The sequence below is a fragment of the Myzus persicae genome, unplaced genomic scaffold, assembly GCF_001856785.1.
Source record: "Myzus persicae strain clone G006 unplaced genomic scaffold, MPER_G0061.0, whole genome shotgun sequence".
Taxonomy (NCBI): domain Eukaryota; kingdom Metazoa; phylum Arthropoda; class Insecta; order Hemiptera; family Aphididae; genus Myzus; species Myzus persicae.
This window is the reverse complement of record NW_019100769.1, coordinates 119,400-141,999: the sequence shown is the minus strand read 5'-3', so window position 1 is coordinate 141,999 and position 22,600 is coordinate 119,400. Positions and strand designations below refer to the sequence as shown.

Genomic DNA, 22,600 nt, shown 5'->3' with positions numbered 1-22,600 from the left:
AGTTAAGTTAAGTTAATATGAAACATTTTAAAAAGTTAAAAGTTAATTCTAAATAAAGTTAATCCTATTAATTTTTTTAACTTAGTTAAGTTAAAAGTTATATGGAAAATTAAGTAAGGTAAGTCATTTATTATAATTTTTTTTTTAATACATAATAGCGCCAGTATATATGGATTGTTTTAATAAAAAGTAAATACACAATATGCATTATCAATAGGTAATAGTTTTACTGTACCTATTTATTTTTAATCATTTATAAATTAACGTAACTTGGATTTGATTAAATGTAAGTAACTACTCGTGATGTACCTATTAAGTTTATATCTATAAAAATCAGTTAAGTTAAAAATTAAATTTATTAAAATTAAATTGAACAAGCTTTGTTAAAAAGTTGAAAATAAATTAACTATAACTTTTTTAACCATTTATGCCCAGATTTTGTTATAAATAGGTATTTGTATAGGTATCTACCTACTTAAAGTAGGTATATGCATACTGTTATTGAAAAGCTGTTTGCAGAACACGATGATTTACATTTTTAGATAAAAATTAAGACCCAAGATAATAATATACAGTGAACACTTTTTTTTATTCATCAACGACTGCACAATAAAAACGCCTGAAACGCCCCAATGATTTATAATTATTAATATTATATTGTTAATTAAATGCGCAACGATGTTTTCGTTTAATGCTATTCCCGGGTTAAAACTGAAAGTACTCCACTAACTGAACCTAGTGACAATAGTCTTTGGATTAGGTACGTATCTAACATAATATGATCGAACGTTCCCGCCATTTCAATTGTTATTTGTTTACCTCGGGCTATATAGGCTGACTGCGCGACGGCAAATGGCAATCCATTTTACACGAGTCGTGCAACAGGCGAACGACGTTACGTCGTATTTCCTTATGCCGAATAATTATTATACATTAATTTAATCATACATCGTATTTTGTTAATTTACGAATTAATTATTAAAAATTTTGCATTTCGTTCTGAACTATTTTTTCCATTTTTCGCTGTTGTTCTGTGACGACCATTCGGAGTATACTGTTGTAAAATGTCTGACGTAAGTACAGTTGATTTTTCGTATAAATATTATACTGTTTTAACAGCCTTCTTACTATAATCGTTGCGTCTCGATTTATAGAGAGATTTCAGCAGTCCGGAACCTTTTGAAGACTTAGGAGGTGCCGATGATACATCGCCGGTACGTAATTTCGAGGACGAAGTGTTAAGTGAAGCCGACGTACTAAGTTTAAGTCAATTTGATGACCCGGAGGAGGAAGATGGAGAAGAACTATTTGGCGATAACTTAGAACGGTAAGGTTACAACATTTTTATAATTTGTGGTCAAATAAATTAATCGATTTGTCTTAAAGGGACTATCGTCCAATACCGGCTCTTGATCGCTACGATGGTGGCGAATTGGATGAAGACGATTATGATTACATGAGTCCGGGTGCAAGAGCTGCAGCTGAAAGAGAGTTACAAAGACGTGACCGAGAAGAAGGAACTGGTCGGAGGGATGCTGATGACATACTTTATGGTGTGTATTTCCGTAACGCTACAATAGTTTTTTACATGATTTAATGTTATATTTTATTCAAGATGAACATGATGATGATGAGGCATCAAGAAAAAAAAGACGAATGGCTGAAAGAGCTGCTACTGGTTTCATTGTTGATGATGATGAAGACGAAGAAGTATGAATGTCATATACTTTTTTTTATGTTGATTTTATTTTTTATTTTTTTCTTAGATGATTGAGTCTATTGAAAATTTACAAGATACTAAAGGACATACAGTTTCTGAGTGGGTTTCCATGTTAGGTCCAAAGACCGAAATTGCAAACCGTTTCAAAAATTTTTTGCGTAATGATGTCACTTCTAATGGTGCTTATTTGTACAAAGATAAAATCAGAAGGATGTGTGAGAGTAATTTATGTAGCTTAGAAGTAGAATTTACCAATTTGGCCAATAAACAACATACACTGGCACTTTTTTTGCCAGAAGCACCTTTAGAAATGATAAGTATATTTAACGATGTAGCTAAAGACTTAGTTATATCCATGTATCCTCAATACGGCAGAGTTACCGCTGAAATATTTGTAAGGATCACGGATTTACCACTCATTGAAGAAATTCGTACTTTCAAGTAATTGATTAAAAATAAAAATTATCTCTAGTACAATTGCTAATTTTAAGTGTACTTTCAGAAAAATTCATTTGAATCAGTTGGTTAGAACTCGTGGTGTTGTAACGTCAACGACAGGTGTGTTTCCTCAACTTAGTATTATTAAATATGATTGTTCTAAATGTGGTCATGTTCTCGGGCCATTTACTCAGTCACAAAGTGAAGAAATTAAGCCTGGTTCGTGTCCTGAATGTCAAAGTACTGGTCCATTTATGGTAAGTTTTTAAAAGTTACAGTCTTAGTTTATTGTTGTATGTTAACAATCAATTTTGCATTAGGTTAACATGGAACAAACTTTATATCGTAATTACCAAAAGATAACAATACAAGAGTCTCCGGGCAGTATACCACCAGGCCGTATACCACGTAGTAAAGAGTGTATTCTTTTAGCTGATCTGTGTGATCAATGCAAGCCTGGTGATGAAATAGATGTAACGGGAATATATTCAAACAGTTATGAAGGGTCTTTAAATACAGGAAATGGATTTCCAGTATTTGCTACTGTTATTATGGCAAATTATTTAATTATAAAAGACAATAAACATATAGTCGAGTCTCTTACGGATGAAGATGTTTCACAAATATTGAAATTGGCCAAAGAACATAAAATTGGTGAACGTATTGCCGCATCTATCGCCCCTTCAATTTATGGGCATGATTACATCAAAAAAGGTTTGGCATTGGCATTGTTTGGCGGAGAACCAAAAAATCCAGGTTTGTTTAATGTGAATTCAAAATTTCTACTTTAACTTATTTATTACTTGCATTTTATTATAATGTCAATGAAATAAATATAATATGTTTTTTGTTTAAGTATATTATATATAAAAACTAATAACTTAACAACTGGTTTTATATTTTTGTCAAATTTTAATATTTAAAATCTTTTGAAGTTTAAATATAAATCTTAGTATTATAATGGGCAAAATTTTGTTTTTTTACAAATAACGCTTTTTTGTTTATTAATTAGTGAGGTGTAGCATAAACTACCGAGTACAATTATTATACCTAAATCACAGCTTCTAATGGATAGTTTAAATTAAATTAATTGAATTTAATGAATGATTAACTTAATCCGTAAAGTATACGTTATACAGTTACAGCTTGTATATTAAAAAACATTTAGGGTTAAATAGAATAAAATTGTACTGTTTTTATAAACAAAGCAAAAGAGGTGATAGAGAGACAATGACCTTATTATGGTGTGTGGGTGGCCAATGGTTAAATTTAGTATGAAGTAATATTTTTGTATTGAATATGATAGGTAGTTAAAAATATGACAGTTAATGTCTTCGTCAGGTATTGAGTGGGTGGGTGGATGGAATATTATACTTGCCTAATTGCTTCTGAACAATTTAAAGTCTGCTATGCCACTGATTCAGCTTAGGTAAATTATAACAAATTTAAAATTTAACATTAGGTATACTTAATAATTTAAAGTATGTTAGTTGTTTACTTGTTTATTAAAATAACAAATTAATTGTTTTGATTAGGTGACAAACATAAACTTCGTGGAGATATAAATATACTGTTGTGTGGTGATCCTGGAACAGCCAAATCCCAATTTTTAAAATATATTGAAAAAATAGCTCCACGTGCCGTTTTTACTACTGGACAAGGTGCTTCTGCTGTTGGTCTTACAGCCTATGTTAAACGTGATCATCAGACTAAGGAATGGACATTAGAAGCAGGAGCTTTGGTATTGGCTGATCAAGGTGTCTGTATTATTGATGAATTTGATAAGGTATGTAAAAGAAAGTAAATAAAAACATTGTTGGCTTTAATTAGTACAATCATTATTTACTTTTAGATGAATGATCAAGATAGAACTTCAATTCATGAGGCTATGGAACAACAAAGTATTTCAATATCGAAAGCTGGTATTGTGACCTCGTTACAAGCTAGATGTTCTGTTATGGCTGCAGCTAATCCAATTGGCGGACGTTATGATCCGGCAATGACTTTTTCTGAAAATGTACGTGTGAATTTTCTATTTTGTATGGTGATGTGCAAGACGTTGGCTTTGCAAGTCTAGTTAGGTAGAATTTTTATTTGGATACCTACTATCTTGTAGGTGTTGAGAGATAGTTGAAATAATTAACACACATTAAGTGACGAGAACAACACTTTATTAATTACAACAGTTGTTACGTTGACAATGTTCTTAGCTAGGCTGATTATTGACTGGTCATCGGACTTCAAAAAACACACCTCTGCTGTTGTGTTAATGACTGTGTTAACCCTTATTTTCTTTTTCTTCATAATATTGATATATAAAAACATATAAATATTACAAAAAATGTTTTCTCTCTAAACCTCGTTTGTTTATTATTTTCTGGACTCCAGTAGAAATTACTTGCTGACCCCTGCGCTAGACAATTGCCTACCCGGAGAAATATGCCGTCAGTGGCCAAGTTTGATTTGACAGTGGTGTGCGTCTGGACTATTGCTCTCGGCCACTGTATTCCTATATTAAAATTAAATTCAAGAAATCAAAATCAACTAATTGTTTATAAATCTTATTCTATTTTTTAGGTTAATTTATCAGAACCCATTATGTCAAGGTTTGACATTTTATGTGTTGTTCGAGATGAAGTTGACCAGGTCAAAGACAATCAGCTTGCAACATTTGTGGTACAGTCACATATGCGTAACCATCCTTTGAGCAAAGATAAAGAATGTGAATTGAGAAATCCTTTTTCTACTACTGATATGGAGCCAATACCTCAAGATTTGTTGAAAAAATATATTGTCTATTCTAAACAAAATATTCATCCAAAACTTCATCGTATGGACCAAGACAAAGTAGCTAAAATGTATAGTCAACTGAGACAAGAGTCTATGGTAAGTACAACAGTGATTACTAAATATATATATATTTAAATCCAATGACAAGTGCTGTCATACAATTTCTAAGATGATACCATACTACCGTACTTTTTATTCTAAAATCTGTTGGCTTAACTATCTGACTATTTACTGTAAAGATAAACTTAAATTAATCAAATGGAGTTGAAATACTTGTATATATGTATTTAAAAAAAGTAAACAAAAAATTTAAGCTTCACAAGTTAAATTTAGGTTTTATACTTTTATCATGAACAAATTTTAACATTATACTATAAGACTTTTTGTTTTGGTAAATTCCATTCTAACATTCTTATTTTTGCAAAAGATTTTTAGTTGTACTTGACACATACCTATTGTTGCAAAGCTTGTGTTATGTATAACATTTAATTCATTCAATTTATGAAGTCAAATGTTTTTAAGTCTAATCTTTATTATTTATATGAGTTATTGAGATGATTAACTAATCATCCCCTTTTATCCTTAAAATATAATGAATTTATTTAAATTATGATTTCTTGGGATTTTCAAATAGGGTGCACACTTATGAAAACTATATTTTTAATACTTTTTCTTTATACCTTTTTAAGAGTGGCGATACAAAATAACATTTTTCCAATGAGTATCATCATTTTGACGCTATTGTTAAGCAGATGATTTTTGTTTATGTTGATGTATCTACATGGGTATTCAAACAAGGGTACTTGTCTAATATCCTATCTACTGTAAATCTTTTATCTACCATAATTGTATGATAGTTTAATATGATATTTATCGTATGTCTGTATGCTGTATATTATATTATATACTTCATCATTTTGCAATTAAGATTAAGCTTTTTTCAAGACCCCAAATTATATTATATTTATACCTTAGTAGGTTAGGTAGGTTAGTAGGTGTACCTTCATATTATACCTGTTTGTGAGTCGTGTCGATTATATGTGGTTTTACTGTGATTTACTTATTATTGTTTATTAATTATTATTATGAGTTTGTCAACTCAGAGTTATTTATATCGACACATAAATCAAAATGAAGAGATGTACGAACATTTTTTAAACATACACGGTTTATTACCAATCGACCAAACATGTACAAAAATTAAAAACCAAACAATTTGTGGTGGTGTGTTGAAAAAAGTTCTAAAAAATAGTCAAAAACATGATTCGGAAGGTAATATTTTGAAAACAATTTATAATCGATTTACAAAAAAAGGGTGCTTAACATTTTACTCCATGCACAAAAACAATAACTTTTTTACGTATGTGGATTAAAATGGGAAGTGTAACAGTGGTTTAAATTGTACATTTGTAGATAGTAAGTACATGTTGATATCATACTTCACCAACATAAAATGACGGTAGGTAGCATACTAAACCATCAAATGTACAGTTAATAGCATATTGGACGAGTACCCGAACAGATTGTTTCAAAGTTGTTAACCTTTAAAAACAATATTAGTTACTTTAGCTTAGTATATAAATTAGTTGTAATGTTTAGTTAGTCTAATACATTTTGCAATCGAACAATTTTTTTAAATTACAGAATGTTAACAGATTAGTATCAGTTAACATAATTTTTGGATCATTGTATCACCCATTTTATTAAAACTAGTGACTTGTACTTATTTTTTTCTTTAAATGTATAGATATACCTGTTAAAATTTTTTTATATTCAATATAATCTTCAAAAAGTTCATCATCTTAACAAATTTTTGACAAACAAGGGTAGTTGATATTGAGAAAAAAAGTTTGTTTTACTATAAGGTATAAGAATTTTAATAAATGTAATATTAAAATATACAATTGCAGTGAGCTTGGTGAAACATCATGTATCTATTTTGAATTGGATGTTGAAAAACAGTGAAATAATTTTTTTTAAATAATCATACTCATAATTATAGTTTGAGTCTTATAAATGTAATGCTTTTGTTCCCCCAACTTAGATTTTAATTTTGATCAAATTCACTGACTTAGACATGAGATACTTAACTATAGTCTTAGAACTTAACTTGATTTACTTATTATTAATGCTGCTAATATTTTTTTTTTATACCACCTGTAACTATAACATTTTATATTTTACTGATTTGCCCACAAGTTGTTATATGTAGATAAATATAAATAAATACAACATTTAACAGTTTTAGGCACTCTTATATTGGTACTTATCCGTTATCTCGACTACCGTGTTATAATATAAAACATAAAATCATTATCTACAAACTATTTAAAAAAATAATCACAGGTTATAATAACAGATATTATCACAGCAGTTGAGAGTTAAATAATAATAACGGAATTGTGGCTAGCAGTAGTCATGACATTGAGGTGGTAGTCGAGACTCACGGTAGTACGGATAATCGATAAGTACCCTATTATGAAGTAAAATGTAAACTCTTATTTTAATTTAAACCTATTCAATATGTATTAAATATAGATGACTGGAAGTTTGCCCATTACAGTCAGACATATTGAAAGTATGATTCGTATGGCAGAAGCAAATGCTAAAATGCATTTAAGAGACTATGTTCAAGAAGATGATGTCAACATGGCTATTCGTATAATGTTAGAGTCATTTATCGAAACCCAAAAATACAGTGTTATGAAAACGATGAGAAAAGTAATTGATTTTTATGTTATACTTACTTGCTAGACAAAGAAGTGAAAAAACTAACCTAATTAATTTACTTGTATCAAAATTTGTAGACATTCCAAAAATACTTATCTTTCAAAAAAGATACCACAGAGCTTTTATACTTTATATTACATCAAATGGCAACTGATCAGTTGGCATACATTAGAGGTATACATGGTGTCACAGTTAACACAATTGAAATACACGAAAAAGATTTCAAAGACAGAGTAAGTAATTTAACATTGTCTTACAACATATTACTCTTTTATGATGAGTTTAAAATTGTCCAATAAATTTTTTATAGGTAAAACAGATAGATATTCACGACTTGAGACCATTCTTTGAAAGTAAATTGTTCAAAAATAACAATTTTGTGTATGATGAAAAGAGGCATATGATTATTCAAACTTTACTTCTCGGCGAATAGACACATGGTTAGTGTTTGTCCATTGATGGTAGTAAATACATTGTTAAACTAATTTAGTTTTACAAATTTAAAATTGAATTATTTATACTGTAATAATATTATCCATATTACCCATGTACCTGGTATTTAGGTATTTGCGTACCACTTATTTTATATACAGTTTTTTTTATTAGTAATAATGATCAGATATCAATAAGTTGTATATTGAAAATTATGTTATCAGCAATTGAGTGTTAATACTCACGTTCCAACCTACTAGACATTTGTCAAGATACCAGTTTGTGTTGAAAAATGTCTAGATAGTGTATGTATATTACCTTGTATTGCCCATGATTTTTTTCTACAGTTATGTTTATTTTAAAAGACTATTTTTTTAAATGTTTTAATTAGTGATTTTTTTTATTAGCATTTTCACATTATACCACTCAAAGTGTATTGTAAATAAATAATTCAAAATATAAATATATTTTTAACTGTAATTTGAATAAATTTAAGGTTTATTGATACATAATTTCCACTTGCAACATAAGATATATTAAATTAAAGTTGAGTCTCAACTTGTATCTCAAATAGCTCGATAACTCCAATTTTTTTCTTGTTCTCTGAAGTATTTTTAAGTTATGTTTAAGGTATAAAACTTGAAAAATACATAAGTTGAATTTATTTTTATTCCGCTTGAGATTGGAGTTATTGAGACTAATTGCCTGATACAAAATCAGAATTCAAATAAAGTGTTTTTGTTTTAAAAATGTTGATTTTAATTTCTGGGAGAGAAGATTATAATTATTCTTCTGTACTATACTATACTAATGTACTTAAATAATATTAATTTAATGATTTAGAATATTTCCAATTGATGAAGAAAATTGCCCTTGGTATCTTGATAGATCTATATATATATTGTTTGGCTTCAAACATGATTCATTGTATTATTTAAAATATTTTACAACTATCATAATCCAAACGAGTGTGTTCTAGAATTGGTAGATTTGTGAAACTTACACTGTTGTGAGTCCACTAGTTACACTGTAAATTTGTTCAATAATATAACTATTTACTAATTAAATAAAAAACTTGCAAGAATTTTTACATCGATCAATGAACAAAGGCCAACGTGTTTCTCTCAATGGCCTGATACAGCAGTTATTTTTGTTTTTTAGGCAGCAGACTCCCTATTTATTTATTTGGTTTCACTTTTCGTACATTGACCATTTATTTGAACATCAGCATGTACAAATGAACATAGAATTGTTTAATTTATATGGCTAATTGCCGAACCCATCATTTCAAACATTTTGTAAGCAATCAATCAATGTCCAATTTACTCCTAAATATTTAAGTTAAAAGTATCTAAAGACTTAGCAAATAAAAACAGTTTCAAGTATTGTTTATTTTGACAAAGTTATTCCACGGTTGATTAAATCTACTCCTAATATTGTATTGTTTGTAATTGAACAAACTAAAGACATATTTTATTGTCGTTTAAAGAAAAATATGACAATTTTAGGCTTTGCGCTTCTTGAAATTTCAGGAAAATGTAAACATATATATTTAGGGTTCTGTGATTGTGCAACATTAAAAGTGATAATGTATCAAAATGATATTGTAATTTGTGTGAAGGTTGTTGTAAAAGTAAATTTAATACATTGTGATTCACCTAGCATTCTCGCCCAACATTTTTCCTCTAGTTTTTTTTCAAATTCTAATTTTTGGAATTTTTAATTAGACCAAAAGACCATATTTTACTCCTTAAAGAGTGTCCTGTGGGCCGTAATGATACAAACTTCTGTTTTCCAAATGAGAACCACTTTTGCTGTAAATTATTTAGTGGATAACTTTTTGCTAATGTTGATCTACCTATTCAATTTAAAATTTGAATGAGTAGTTTCTTAGTTAATAAAATGTTTATACATAGGTAAATTGTCCTTAATAATGGTCGTTCAAAAATATAAAATAGATGTACTCAAAATTGGTTCTAGTATTTATTGAATTTCAACCATTTTTACAAATTATTAATTTTGTTAGATTAATGTTTTTTTAAAATTAAATTTAATATTTTAACTAAGTACATAGATACAAGTAGGTATATAAATTAATATTAAGTACTTAATACATATATTAACGGTTATTGATTAGTTTACTACATTTTTCATATCACCATAGCGGCATAGCCTCTATATCTTCGAAACGCATTGTCGTGGAACTAATTATCCTTAATACACAAAGTTAAATGACTACTATTCGTTTACTTCCCCCCTCTTCCTTAAAGGAACTTATTTAATTTTATTGTTTGGAGTATTGGGTACCTATTCAATTTATAAGCTTAATATGCATTCATAATTATTACTTATTATATCTCAAGCATTTGTCTTGCACACGTGTCCTTTGCAATGTGCTTTTATAATTCAGTATAACAATATTCGACTAAGTTAAAATACTATTTTACTTCAAAAATGAAAATGGCCGAATTCAATGCGAGATATCTATTAATACGATAATTACTGTTGACTTTTTTAAAATCAATTAAATAATCTATTACATCTACGACAATTTCTAGTGAGTATTAAAACTATGTAACCCAACCAAACTTTCAAAAAATAAGATTCTTTATTTATACCTCCACATAGGTATAAACTTTTGAAACATTTTAAAGATATGGACAGATTTTACATTATTGAAAAAATCATGTAATGAACATAATATTATGAATATGAATAGTAAATTAGACACTGTAATATCTCTTGAGAGCACGAGTCTTACATATTGTATCCTAATATTCCACTTATGAGAGTTCAAAAAAATGTCAAATTAAATAATAACAACATGGTCGAAGTAAACGCGTGCATACGTACACTTCCAATGTGGTGCTCCTTGAGGTGCATTCAATCTACATAATATGTATGTTATAATATTATGCAATAATTTTTTGAAACGATCTTCGACACAGCTACGTATTTAAATTGTCTATACATTATGCCGTGTTACATAAATTTATCATATTTCCATAATGTTATTTGTTGTAGCCGGAATGGGTGTATTTTTTAACTTTGAAAAGGAAATAGTTTTAATCCGTTCACGTCGATGTCTTAAACAAAGATAAACGTTTTTGGGTGTTACTTGGTCTTAAAACCAAATTTCAACAGTTTTTTTATTTTATTTTTGGCTTAACGTATTTTACCAATTTGATTACATTTGAAACAGAATTACATAGTTATTTATACTTTTCAGAATTATTTTACATTTATGTCTTAAGACATCTATGTTTGTTACTTACATGTGAATTATTACTATTATTAACTATACTTTATACTTTTTATAATTGCGTTTAGACAACTTTGTGTCTTTTTGTCTACCGAGTTGCAAGGATATTAGTTTTGTTCGTTTAACCGATACATCAAAGATCAAACGTTGAGCCTTCAATGAATTTTAAAAAAAAACGGTTCGTTTTCGACCACGCCCGAAGGAAATACGACGAGGAGAGGCAGGAGAGCCTCCAAAACTCTTTCAGATATGGTTAATATCAAATCCGTTATTTGCAGTAGGTATCTACGATTATCCACAGTTATGAACACTATAATTACCTAGCTACTATATGTCTATATAGTTAATATCAAATCCATTATTTACAATTAACAGTATCCACGTTTCAAGTCATTGTTCTTATAAATTAATAGATATAACAATTATTTAGGTGCACAAAAAGTTTGTTATTCTAAAGGTAAATATTTAAAAAAAATTGTTTTATTCTCTGCATGGTATTGGAAAGTTGTTATTAATTATTAATTAAGCAGGTCAATTTCCAAACATGCTCACCCTGATTTTTCCATTAACTTTGACTTTGTCCAAATTCTGATTTTTGGAATACTTAAATACTTAAATCAGATTTTGAATAATTTCAGCATTATTGAAGGTAAAAATGATATAAGCATGCTTGGTAAATCACCTTGTATCAGTCTGCTTCAAAGTTCAAAGTTGTACTATTTATTTTTTTAAATAAATTTCGGCAATGTAAAATATTTTTAAAAAAAGTGTCTACAAATAAATATTGTCTAGGAATTGTAACAAGTTGTACATAATTTCAGTTTTGATGATTGATAACATGGAACATAATTAATTGTATTAATTTTTTGTATAGACGTCCATACAAATTAACATACCTACAATAACAATATTATTTTATTTTACTTTTTGTTTTACTATTATTTGATATAGTTATGAGTCAACACATCAGATTGGACGCATGCAATAATATACCAAGCACACACAAAACCAATTAATACGCAAAAATATTATTTCGAGTTCTAACACGTTTAAATGTTTAAACAGTTCATTGTAATTGAAAAAGAGATTTACAAGTTTGTCATAAATTATTCATAATTATACATAATAATATGATGTTGTCGGCTGCTGATTTGTAAGTTAATATTATAAATTATATAATTATTCATATCTAATAATATAAAGATTATTATAGTTCATATAAAATGTACCGATATCTACTTATAAGTCTGTAAAGGCACTATAGGGATCGACAATTGTCTATTGTTATAAAAAAAAAGATTAAAATATAATACGTATTATGCATAACCATGCAATTCATATTATTATAACTTGAGACTTTTATACTTAAGTATATTAACACAATTTATACACGCAATGACCTTTTCAAATTACATTTTTTTAGAAAAAATTAATTCAGCTTACTGTATTATTACTTAGTCTAATTCTTAATAGTAAAATAAATTAATATCAATTATATCATAAGATATACTTAGTAATACAAGTTGATCGACCGTTTTCACTCGAACTCGTTTTTACTATTTCGTATACATTAATTTTATATCATTGAATTTTAATTTAAGTATTTAATTGACCATTGGCCATCGAACATTAAAGTGACTCTTTAGAGAGACCTACACCTAGGTACTGCACAGTAGAGGGGCACCCACTTAAACAACTTTTTTTAATGTTATAAGTTATAATGTAAGGTTTACCAACATTAGCTATCTATAAAAACACAGTGGCTGAAGTAAGTGGTGAAGACGTTGATTGATCCCCGGGAGTAATTTTTGTATGAGCCTGTGGTTAGTCTTAGGTGTTTGAAGTCAGAAATTAGAACACTGTTTTTACTTCATAAATTTTGAAGGAAAGAAAAAGAAACATAAAAATCATTTAAGTACAGCATAAAATAATTATCGTCGTTCTTTTATTAATTACTACACCATGTAGCGATAACAGTACAAATTACAACAGTGATAATGATAAATCATAAATATAATATTTAGTCTTTTGTTATTTATTTTGTATGACGTATAGGTGCCTATGGCGTTTGAATCTTATAATAAATACATCGTGATTATGCCAAATTCGTCATTTGGTTATCCGGGCATCAGTCAAAGTTTCAAAAACATTGAGTTCATGCATAAATTCACATATATACACACTATAATTTTTAAGGTTCAAAGCAAAGCAGTCATGTATTGATACAGTGTTTTCGTTAAAATGTTTGATTCACATTAACTTTTATGACATATTAAATATTCAAATATCAATCAACGTATCAATGGACGTACGAGTATAAACATATATATTAGTATATATACTTATTATTATTATTAAATATTCTTAAATATCCTTAAAATGTGAATTTTTTTCAATCTTTACGTAATGCACGATTAGAACATTAGCGGAATCACTATTCTAAAAAAATATGTAAGGACAGTTTTTATTTCAAACTTAAAGTTCATTCGTTTTGTCATTTTTGAGAAATATTGCGACAAGTAAGTAGTATTTGACTTTTATAAATGTTATAGATTAAAAGGACTAAGGAGTGTTGAAATAATGTGTTGAAAATGTACAATATAAATTATTTTACTGTTTATCAGTTTCTCAGTTATTAAAATATTAATATGAAGAACAATTATCCTTAAAATGGGTTTGGGCTAACTTAAGTTATCACAATAAATAAACAGAATTAGGTGTACTAGAAATAAATACTATCGCGATGTATCTTCAACTGATCATTTACTAATATTCCTCATGATTATAACATCGATGAAGATAGACAATGGCGTTATCGCTTCCATATATGGAACGATTGATATTTTGTAGGGATGAAAAATACTCAATATAATTACTAAAGCAATTATGAAAACAATATTTCTTGATATAATATTTTAATTTCCAAATGTACACAGTGACTCATACAATGTACTAATATATGCACTAAAAATTAATACAATTATCTTAAATGCCCTCAGCGCCCCCACTCTCCCATCCACCACTGGCATCGGGACATAGTTCTAGATTTTGTTGAGTTTTTTGGGGAATGAGAACTGAGAGATGGGACATTAGAGAGTGAAAAAATATCTGCCATGATGTGAAGAGTGGCCTAAAACTGGAGATCTAATCAGATAATATACGAAAGGTTAATGTGGCCATTGTTTAATACAAAACGGTTAAAAAATATAATATATTCGATCGTGGCTCTGACCCAACGTTAGGAAACAAAGAATTTAAATCATACTATTCGGTTTATAATAAGCCATGTAATAATAATATATCGTCCGTCTTATTGACAGTGTGTTATATGTAGCTGAGTAATCACGGACACATTGTAAAAGGTTAGTATTCCTCAATGAATTGACACTGCTTATTTAATAAAGAAATTAAAATTATATTGAAAATGTCACAAGTCACAAAGACTACAATAATAATATGTGTATAATATATTATGTGTAACGTACGTGATGTCTCAAGTTTCTCAGAATCATTCCAATCAACTGCAATTATAATAATCACCTAATTACAGAGTATACAATACAGATATAATAACGTTGAGTAAAAATAATTGTAAATTGCACTATTATTATTTTAATTATTACCTATTAATTTAACGCGATCGATGCTCACGAGCATAATATTATGTGGCGGACATACAATCTGAATTCCGAACGCATCAGACGGCGACTGTGATTCGTCCGAACAGTATTTTTTATAGCATTGTTGGTTTTTTACACTATTGTAATCGACTGCTGCAGAGATTACTGCCATCGCTGAATTTACGGATTTCAAAATGAAAACGACTGCGTTCAAAGTGAGTGCATTCCTATGATCTGATATAGGTACCCAGGCGCCTAGTTCAAAAGCGTGCGCATGGGGTACGTAGGATGTGTGCTAAAATCCTCTGTAAGTTGGGGGTTAGACCATTGGTTTAAAGGGCATAATATGAACAAAGTTCCAAAAATTACACATTTTAGAAAAAAAAAGTAACAACATATTTTGTACGTATAATCTATGTTCACAGCTTAATACTTTGTGACGAGTATGATTATGAAATTATTATGTGCTTTTCAATTAACACGTCTGTATAAAGTGTACTTATTTTTTAACATAGAAAAAACATTGTTTTGTAGTTAAGTAAGAATCAGTGATAATAAAAATGATTATCATAAATATTTTGAAGACAATACTGCATGCGCATTAGATTGGGGGGCATTTATGCTTTAGTGGAGCACATCTCGACATACCCTTGCGTCCAAAATCTACACATCTCTATAATCTAGATGTATACCTTTGCGTTTGGATATTTTAGTAATTATACCTATGCTGCTATGTATGTTGTATCTATCGTTTTTTATAGATCTTTGCATCATGCGTGGCGATCGTATGCCTGGCGTCGTCACCAGTGACAAGAGCTGCTCCAGCACTGAAATTGGTTTCGGGTACCTCCGAGAATCCGATCGTACAGAAACCGGGTATCAAAGATAAAAATGTCGTCGGGTGAGTGAAGTTATTTTATTTTTTCATTGACTTTTTTCAACTTAGTACAAAATAACTTGTAGAGGGCCGAGTATAAGGGGAGTTAAATTAACTATTATTACCCTGCAATGGAACCCAACTATTTAATCAAAACCATAATCACCTTCCCACCCAGGCACTAAAATTAATTTAAAAAGTACCTAATCCAATTTTAGGTAAGCAGCGATATTTTTAATTAATTTCTTCGTGACTAATCCCCCTTTACTATTTTCTGAAGAGGCAGAGTGACTGACGGTCCCGCAATAATTGCAATGTAGAACCTTTGCTCGCCACTGAACCTACCTGTTTAGACTCTATATATGCATAATCTTAATACGCATAATAAAGGTGTACAATACTTAAGCGAGTACACGAATAAAATTATATAACTCATAAGTCATACAGATTTCAGTACGCCCATTTTATTGTATCTCCAATATAGTCTAAAGTCTTATAATTATATACGCAGGGAAGTCTGGCCACGAGACACTTTGATGAGTTTTGGACAAGCAATAATCTGTTATTTTTAGGTTAAAACATTTTATTAGTAGATTGCATGACATTTCATTTTTATTATAACACGATGCACGACTTTTCATAAAGTTCGAGTGGTCGCACTTGAGCATATTGGTGAGCATATCGTTCAGAGTGGGAGTGCATTGTTTCCGCCCAAACATTTTTCTTACATAAATTATAATTTGAGATCCATTAGTCATAATTTTGGTTTTATGTTGTTATTGTTTATTGGTTCTCATTCATTGGAACATTATATTTCCGAGTATAGTACATATTTTCGCAAACAATGTGGTCCAATTTAAGTGATAGTTTATGCAGAACAACAAATATTTTCGAATCATTCCATGCACATTTCAACTAACATTTCTAAAAATCATCTCCTAATATTAATACATTTTTAAAAATGTTTATTAAATTAAATATCTAAAAATATTTATTCAAAACAGATCAACACACGTCAACTGCCATAACGAAGTATAATGTATAAATATAACAATTTTAACAATACAGCATTTTTGAAAACAGTAATTATTTAAGCCCAGATTTGGTGGAGATATCGAAAATCAAACATTTTTCACATTGGCTGGAGCGATAGTAGTTTTTCTGGTGGAAACGAATGTGTAGATAATACAGTCTTATCTCTTAATAATATGCATCATAGTACTTTTGTATAATAATCACAAAATTTGTTTAAAAAAAATGTTATTACCATAATATAATCAAATATTATAGGTAATTATATAATTATAGTTTTTTTTTTTGGTAATAAGCACAGATATTATTTTTAATCGTTATAATTAAAATAACTTTTATGTAACAGCGAATTATTTTAAAATAAACTTATTTCAGCAGTGTTATGTAAAATAATTATTAGTTATACTTTGTAAGGTGTTCATTAGTGTTCTTAATACCAAAAATTCATAGTTAGATAAATTTAATTTAGTTAAACATTTAAACTTAAATCTTTGAAGTGCCCAGTAATCACAATATGAGAATGAGTGCATAGATTATACCTAGGTACAATGGTACAGGTATCCAAGTTAGATTGCAAGATAATACTCTCCCCAAACGGTTTGTTTCATTTATAGTTAAATTTATAATGGTTACCTAACCTAACCGACATTATTGTCATTAATATATTGTTAATATACTACTGTATTGTTGTGTTTCTTATATAAAAAAAAGATCGATTGTAAACTCTCCCGATTTTAATGGCATGTAAACTCTCTCGATTGTAAACTCTCCCCGGCTTACTACAATACTACCTGACGGGAAAATGTAATCTCTCCCGGGCCTACTTCAGTACTTCCTGACGATAACATGTAAACTTTCCCTGATCCAAACCAGTACTACCTGACGAAACTATGTAAACTCTAACGAGTCTACAATACTTTAGTACTATTAAGCTAGGGGAGCATGGGGCATTATTCGTATTATGCAGTTGGTAAGGTTAGAAAACTTGGATGAACCATTAAAGTTTATATCGTTTTAAATCTTTTTGAAAATTAAAAATAGGTTGACGATAGTAAAATGTATAAATATTTAAATTACAAATATAGCATAACGTCAATACAATTTATAATAAATATTTAAAATGATAATCACAATTCCTGCACTATAGCCGATTCATAGTGTATCAATAACATTTGAACAACTCAAGAGAGTTTACACATTTACTTCAGGTAAACATAATATTGACCCTGGAGAGTTTACCATCGAGAGAGTATACTTGTTAATTGTTTTAAAAATCGGGAGAGTTTACCAGTGCCAAAAAATGTTGAATTATAAGTATGGAAAAATTGTTAGCCTATGATTCAGATGCTGAGGCTTATCTGTAAAACAATTATTAAAACGAATGAAGGTTGTTGCAATACAATTTCGATAGCATTTATGATGATGTACATCATATTATAATTTCGCAGTTATTAATTTTAAAAACTATGATGACAATCTGTTAAATAAAATCACAAAATATTTTCACGGTTTTGTGACTCAGATTTTTGATTACAACTTCTTCAATAATAATGGCAAGACTGATTACGATATAATATTATATAATATGATAATTTTCATTAAAAAATCATATGGAATCCGTCCATGATTATTTTATTTATTTGTTACTAGCTGTACCAATTTCGCTCTGATTATAACTAATTTTGTATTTTCCGTTTTTCGTTAGTTGAGCTATACAATAGTACAAACACAAATAAAATGATTAACTTTATGATTTTCCACTAGTTTTTGAATCTATAGAGGACAATCAAAAAACGGATCATTGATTTAAATGTATTATATATTTATATAGGTAGGTACACAAATCCACAAACATGTTCAGTAGGCCCATTATCTTATTGAAGAATAAAAAAAAAGTATAATAAATAAAATGTACACTAGCTGAACCACCCCACGTTACTCGTGTAAAAGATTTTTGGTTTTGATAAATATATTTGTAAAAAAATATTTCTACTAATTGTTATAGTAGGTACCTAATATAATATGTATTCAATAGCAATCATATACGAGTAAGTACTAATAATTATTTTATAATAATATAATAATTTCAGGGAGACCACCTTCGTGATGGAGGTATATACTATATACTGCGGTCAGTTTATGTGAATATGATTATGTTCAGAAGTAGTGCTACACTACTGATGCAGTATAGGTATATGCGTAATAATTCCATAATATATAGCCTTAACATCTAGGGCCCAGATTTATATGTACTAAAAATAATCAAAAAGTTCCTTAAAAAATAATCAGAATAAATGACCTATAAAATGCGTTTCCAACGAAATAATGGCCAAATAACATGACCCAAATTTTGTTGATAGACACAAGGCGCGAAAGCGAGATTAAACACCATGACTAAACTTTTGGAATTTTTAACACTTCCACATCTTAACGTAACTAACAATAACACAAAAAGTACCGAACCCGTAAGCGGCCGATAAAAAACAATTCACAATAAATCAACAGTCAACAGTATACTCAAAAATCGAAATAAACTCAATTGCGTTATAACTCCAATTGACCAATTAGTTGTTATTTGGTTGAGACAAACTTTACCTGGTAAGACACTGCCATCCAATAATCTCTATTAATATAGATAAATACGTTATGATATCATATCATTGTATACGAAAAACGATTCTGAGCGAAGACTGTATGTATCAGTCTAGGATATTTTATATTGTTTTTATTTATTATTAATATAGTAGCCGGTAGGTTGAATTAATATTATTCTTAAACTATCGGTGATGCTGGAAAAATATTAAAAATATCTATGTAAAATTGGGCCGTTTTTGGAACCGAATTATAGCAAAATGATAAACGTTATTCTTTGTATTAATATGCAATTTTGTCCAAATTCGAACTAAAAATATCTGTAAAAAATAACTGTATTTATATGTTTTTTAGATTTTTTAGTTACAGAAAACATTGCTTAAATGGAAACTTGTTCAAAGGTTTAATTTTTAGCTATAAACATTGAACATTTTATACATTTTAGACTACAAAATAGTTTTAAATTTTCAATTTGATACATATTGTCAAAATTTGAACTTTAAATCATTATAAACAAAAATCATGCATATGTATTTTTAATATTTTTCAACTGCTATGGTAAAAATATATCAAGAGTCTTGTATTAAATTTTCATAAGTTTTGACCCAACCAATACAAATTTATTGACATTCATTGAAAAAAAAATGAAAAAAATGAAAATTCAAAATGTCCGCTAACAGCAAAACAATTCAAAATATTTAAAAAAATTGATCAAGTATGTGAATTGATGGAATACATATATGATGTAAATTTCAAGTGTCTACAGTAATTCGTTTTTGAATTACAATAACAATGTAAGAAAATCGCAAAACATGAGAAATCGACTGAAAATACAATGTTGTAAAAGTTTTAACTTCAAATGGTCATAAAAATTTTAATTCGAGTTTTCAGTAGAAATTCTTTTTTTGATAAAAGGAGACAAACTTATAAGGAATCTTGTATTAAATATTTAAATCTTGGATATAAAAGGAAAATTTTTTATGAATTTCTTACTCAAAAAAATTGATAATTTTCGTGAATTTGGTTGAAATTCTAAGTTCAAACGCTCATCAAAAATTATTTTGGATTTAAGCTAACCTTTTTTTTAATTTTCATTAATAACTGATAAGGAACCTTGTATTACATTTACAAGTTTTTTGACGGAACGAAAGATTTTTTATCGACATTAGTTTAAAAAAAAACAAATAATAATTGAAAATTTCAAATGCCTATAATAGTTCAACACTAATCAAAATATTTTGGAACTTTATGGTGAATAGAAAATACTAACACAATCGTTCAGTGAAAATTTCATGTATGTGCAGTAATTTTTTTTAAAATTGCACTAAAAACTAAAGTAGACTTTTTTGAAAACTGGTTTAGCGTAAAAATTCTCGTTTTTCTTTAATTTTTTGTTGGTTTTTCCTGTCGATTTTGAAAACCATTGGACATTTTAAATGTCGACCTCCCGAATGCACCAATTAGCTAGATCCACTTTCCTACCAGAAATATTGCCGTTGAAGAAAATCAAAGCACTTTAACTGCTCCAACCCTTGATGACAGACACAAAAAAACGAATAAATAAATATAAAAACACACATCATTGTAAAGTAAATACATTCATCTCTAAGCTCAGAATCTAAAATTTGAAAATCATTTTTAATTTTAACTAGAAGGATTATTTTAAAATCAATTTAAAAGAGTCAAATCATTCCAACATTCGAATTAAACTAGTTAACTTTCTAAGTTAGTGAGAAAATTATGTGATTTTAAAATTTTTTAAAAAAACCGATCTAACTCAATTTGAACTTTTTAACTAGTCATTACTTACCTTTTATATTTACTACATTTTTGCTTTACAGACTGAATTTCGTTGAACTAAAACCTCACCATTCCAAGTTGACTGCAAACGAAGTGGTACAGAAACTTACGATGGCGGTATATGAGTCCATGGTGTCACAGAAAATGCACCGACAACGCAGGTCTTACGACCCCGAAGTGGAAAATCGGCTGAGAAAAGAACTGGAGGGCGAAAAAAGTAGTGTTTCTGTAGACTCAAAAGAAGCAGTCCCTGTATTGCCGGGTCCATTGAACGAACACTCCAAGCAGATCCATTACTCTCGGTCCAACGAGATCGAGGACTCTCAACAGTCGAACGAGGTCCAAAACCCTCAGTCCGACGAGGTCCAGAACTCTCAGTCCAACGAGGTTCAGAACTCTCAGTCTAACGAGGTCCAGAACTCTCAGTCCGACGAGGTCCAGAACTCTCAGTCCGACGAGGTCCAGAACTCTCAATCCAACGAGGTTCAGAACTCTCAGTCCGACGAGGTTCAGAACTCTCAGTCCGACGAGGTCCAGAACTCTCAGCTCGACGAGGACTATGAACAGTCTGATGATGTGTACAAGTATCGAAAACCCTTTGACTCCCAAGAATCCTACGAAAGCGAAGGGTCCAACGATCCTGATGAGAACTCCAACGATTCAGCATCCACTAACGATGACAAGGAGGAAAGAACTACACTTAAACCAATTCCATTACAACGAACAACTACATAATCCTTTATTAATCGTTGCCTACATATGTAATCATTTTATGAAACACTCATTTTTTGTGGACGTTCATCATCCTAATCTAAATTAATCGAGCCGTAATAATAACAATAAATACTTCAACATTAGTATTTATAATTTTTATTTTATATTAATAAATCTGTTGTTTTTATGTCAATATAATTTAATGGGTACTCTGTGACTTTCATATTATAATAAATTATTATATGCACTCGGATTAAATGTCTCGTAGCCTAAATTAAAAGTTACAATATAACCTGTAAATTGTTATTTACCGAATTCTGTTATAGGCAATATGGTTTCTCGATTTTACGGTATGGAAAATATTTATTAACTAATAGAGTAAAAACCTGCTGTTGCTTCTTTTTTTGTAACCCGTCATTCTGCACCTAAGTATCGCGTCTTGGTCCGTGTACTTAAAACTCATTTTGATATTTTGTCCTGATCTTTGACATGAATTCATCAAGGCATTTAAATATTATATTGTGTTGTACAAGGACGTTGGAAGTCAGAATTCAAAAATTATGCCCCATATGATATTATTATCGTATGGTAAC

General features: G+C 29.1%; 2 protein-coding genes across 4 annotated transcripts; both read left to right on the top strand.

Annotated features, from left to right (window-relative positions):
- Positions 1-832: 832 nt before the first annotated feature.
- Positions 833-12,698, top strand: LOC111042864 (DNA replication licensing factor Mcm2). Of its 3 annotated transcripts, XR_002605510.1 has the most exons (15): positions 833-1,073; positions 1,155-1,327; positions 1,387-1,553; positions 1,616-1,710; positions 1,767-2,161; positions 2,223-2,415; positions 2,479-2,914; positions 3,694-3,944; positions 4,011-4,175; positions 4,736-5,044; positions 7,487-7,669; positions 7,756-7,911; positions 7,989-8,118; positions 11,441-11,649; positions 12,324-12,698. XR_002605510.1 is itself a non-coding variant. In XM_022327573.1 (14 exons), the coding sequence occupies exons 1-13, from the start codon at positions 1,065-1,067 to the stop codon at positions 8,109-8,111; spliced, it is 2,655 nt and encodes an 884-aa protein (XP_022183265.1). In that variant the 5' UTR covers positions 833-1,064; the 3' UTR covers positions 8,112-8,118; positions 12,324-12,698. The 3 variants fall into 3 exon arrangements, 2 of the variants coding, with proteins under 2 accessions (XP_022183265.1, XP_022183264.1); XM_022327573.1 differs by lacking the exon at positions 11,441-11,649; XM_022327572.1 differs by lacking the exons at positions 11,441-11,649; positions 12,324-12,698 and having other exon boundaries at positions 7,989-8,860.
- A 2,321-nt stretch (positions 12,699-15,019) lies between these two features.
- LOC111042865 (protein starmaker-like) lies at positions 15,020-22,313 on the top strand. The gene is made up of 3 exons (XM_022327574.1): positions 15,020-15,207; positions 15,754-15,893; positions 21,335-22,313. Exons 1-3 carry the CDS (start codon positions 15,187-15,189, stop codon positions 22,026-22,028), a joined length of 855 nt encoding a protein of 284 aa, XP_022183266.1. The 5' UTR covers positions 15,020-15,186; the 3' UTR covers positions 22,029-22,313.
- Positions 22,314-22,600: the final 287 nt, after the last annotated feature.

Coding starts and splice junctions, on each gene's coding strand:
- LOC111042864 (XM_022327573.1), top strand. Junction 1,328..1,386: donor TTTGGCGATAACTTAGAACG/GTAAGGTTACAA, acceptor TTTGTCTTAAAG/GGACTATCGTCCAATACCGG. Junction 2,416..2,478: donor AAAGTACTGGTCCATTTATG/GTAAGTTTTTAA, acceptor ATTTTGCATTAG/GTTAACATGGAACAAACTTT.
- LOC111042865 (XM_022327574.1), top strand. CDS start 15,187: ATGAAAACGACTGCGTTCAAA. Junction 15,208..15,753: donor TGAAAACGACTGCGTTCAAA/GTGAGTGCATTC, acceptor CGTTTTTTATAG/ATCTTTGCATCATGCGTGGC. Junction 15,894..21,334: donor AAAGATAAAAATGTCGTCGG/GTGAGTGAAGTT, acceptor TTTGCTTTACAG/ACTGAATTTCGTTGAACTAA.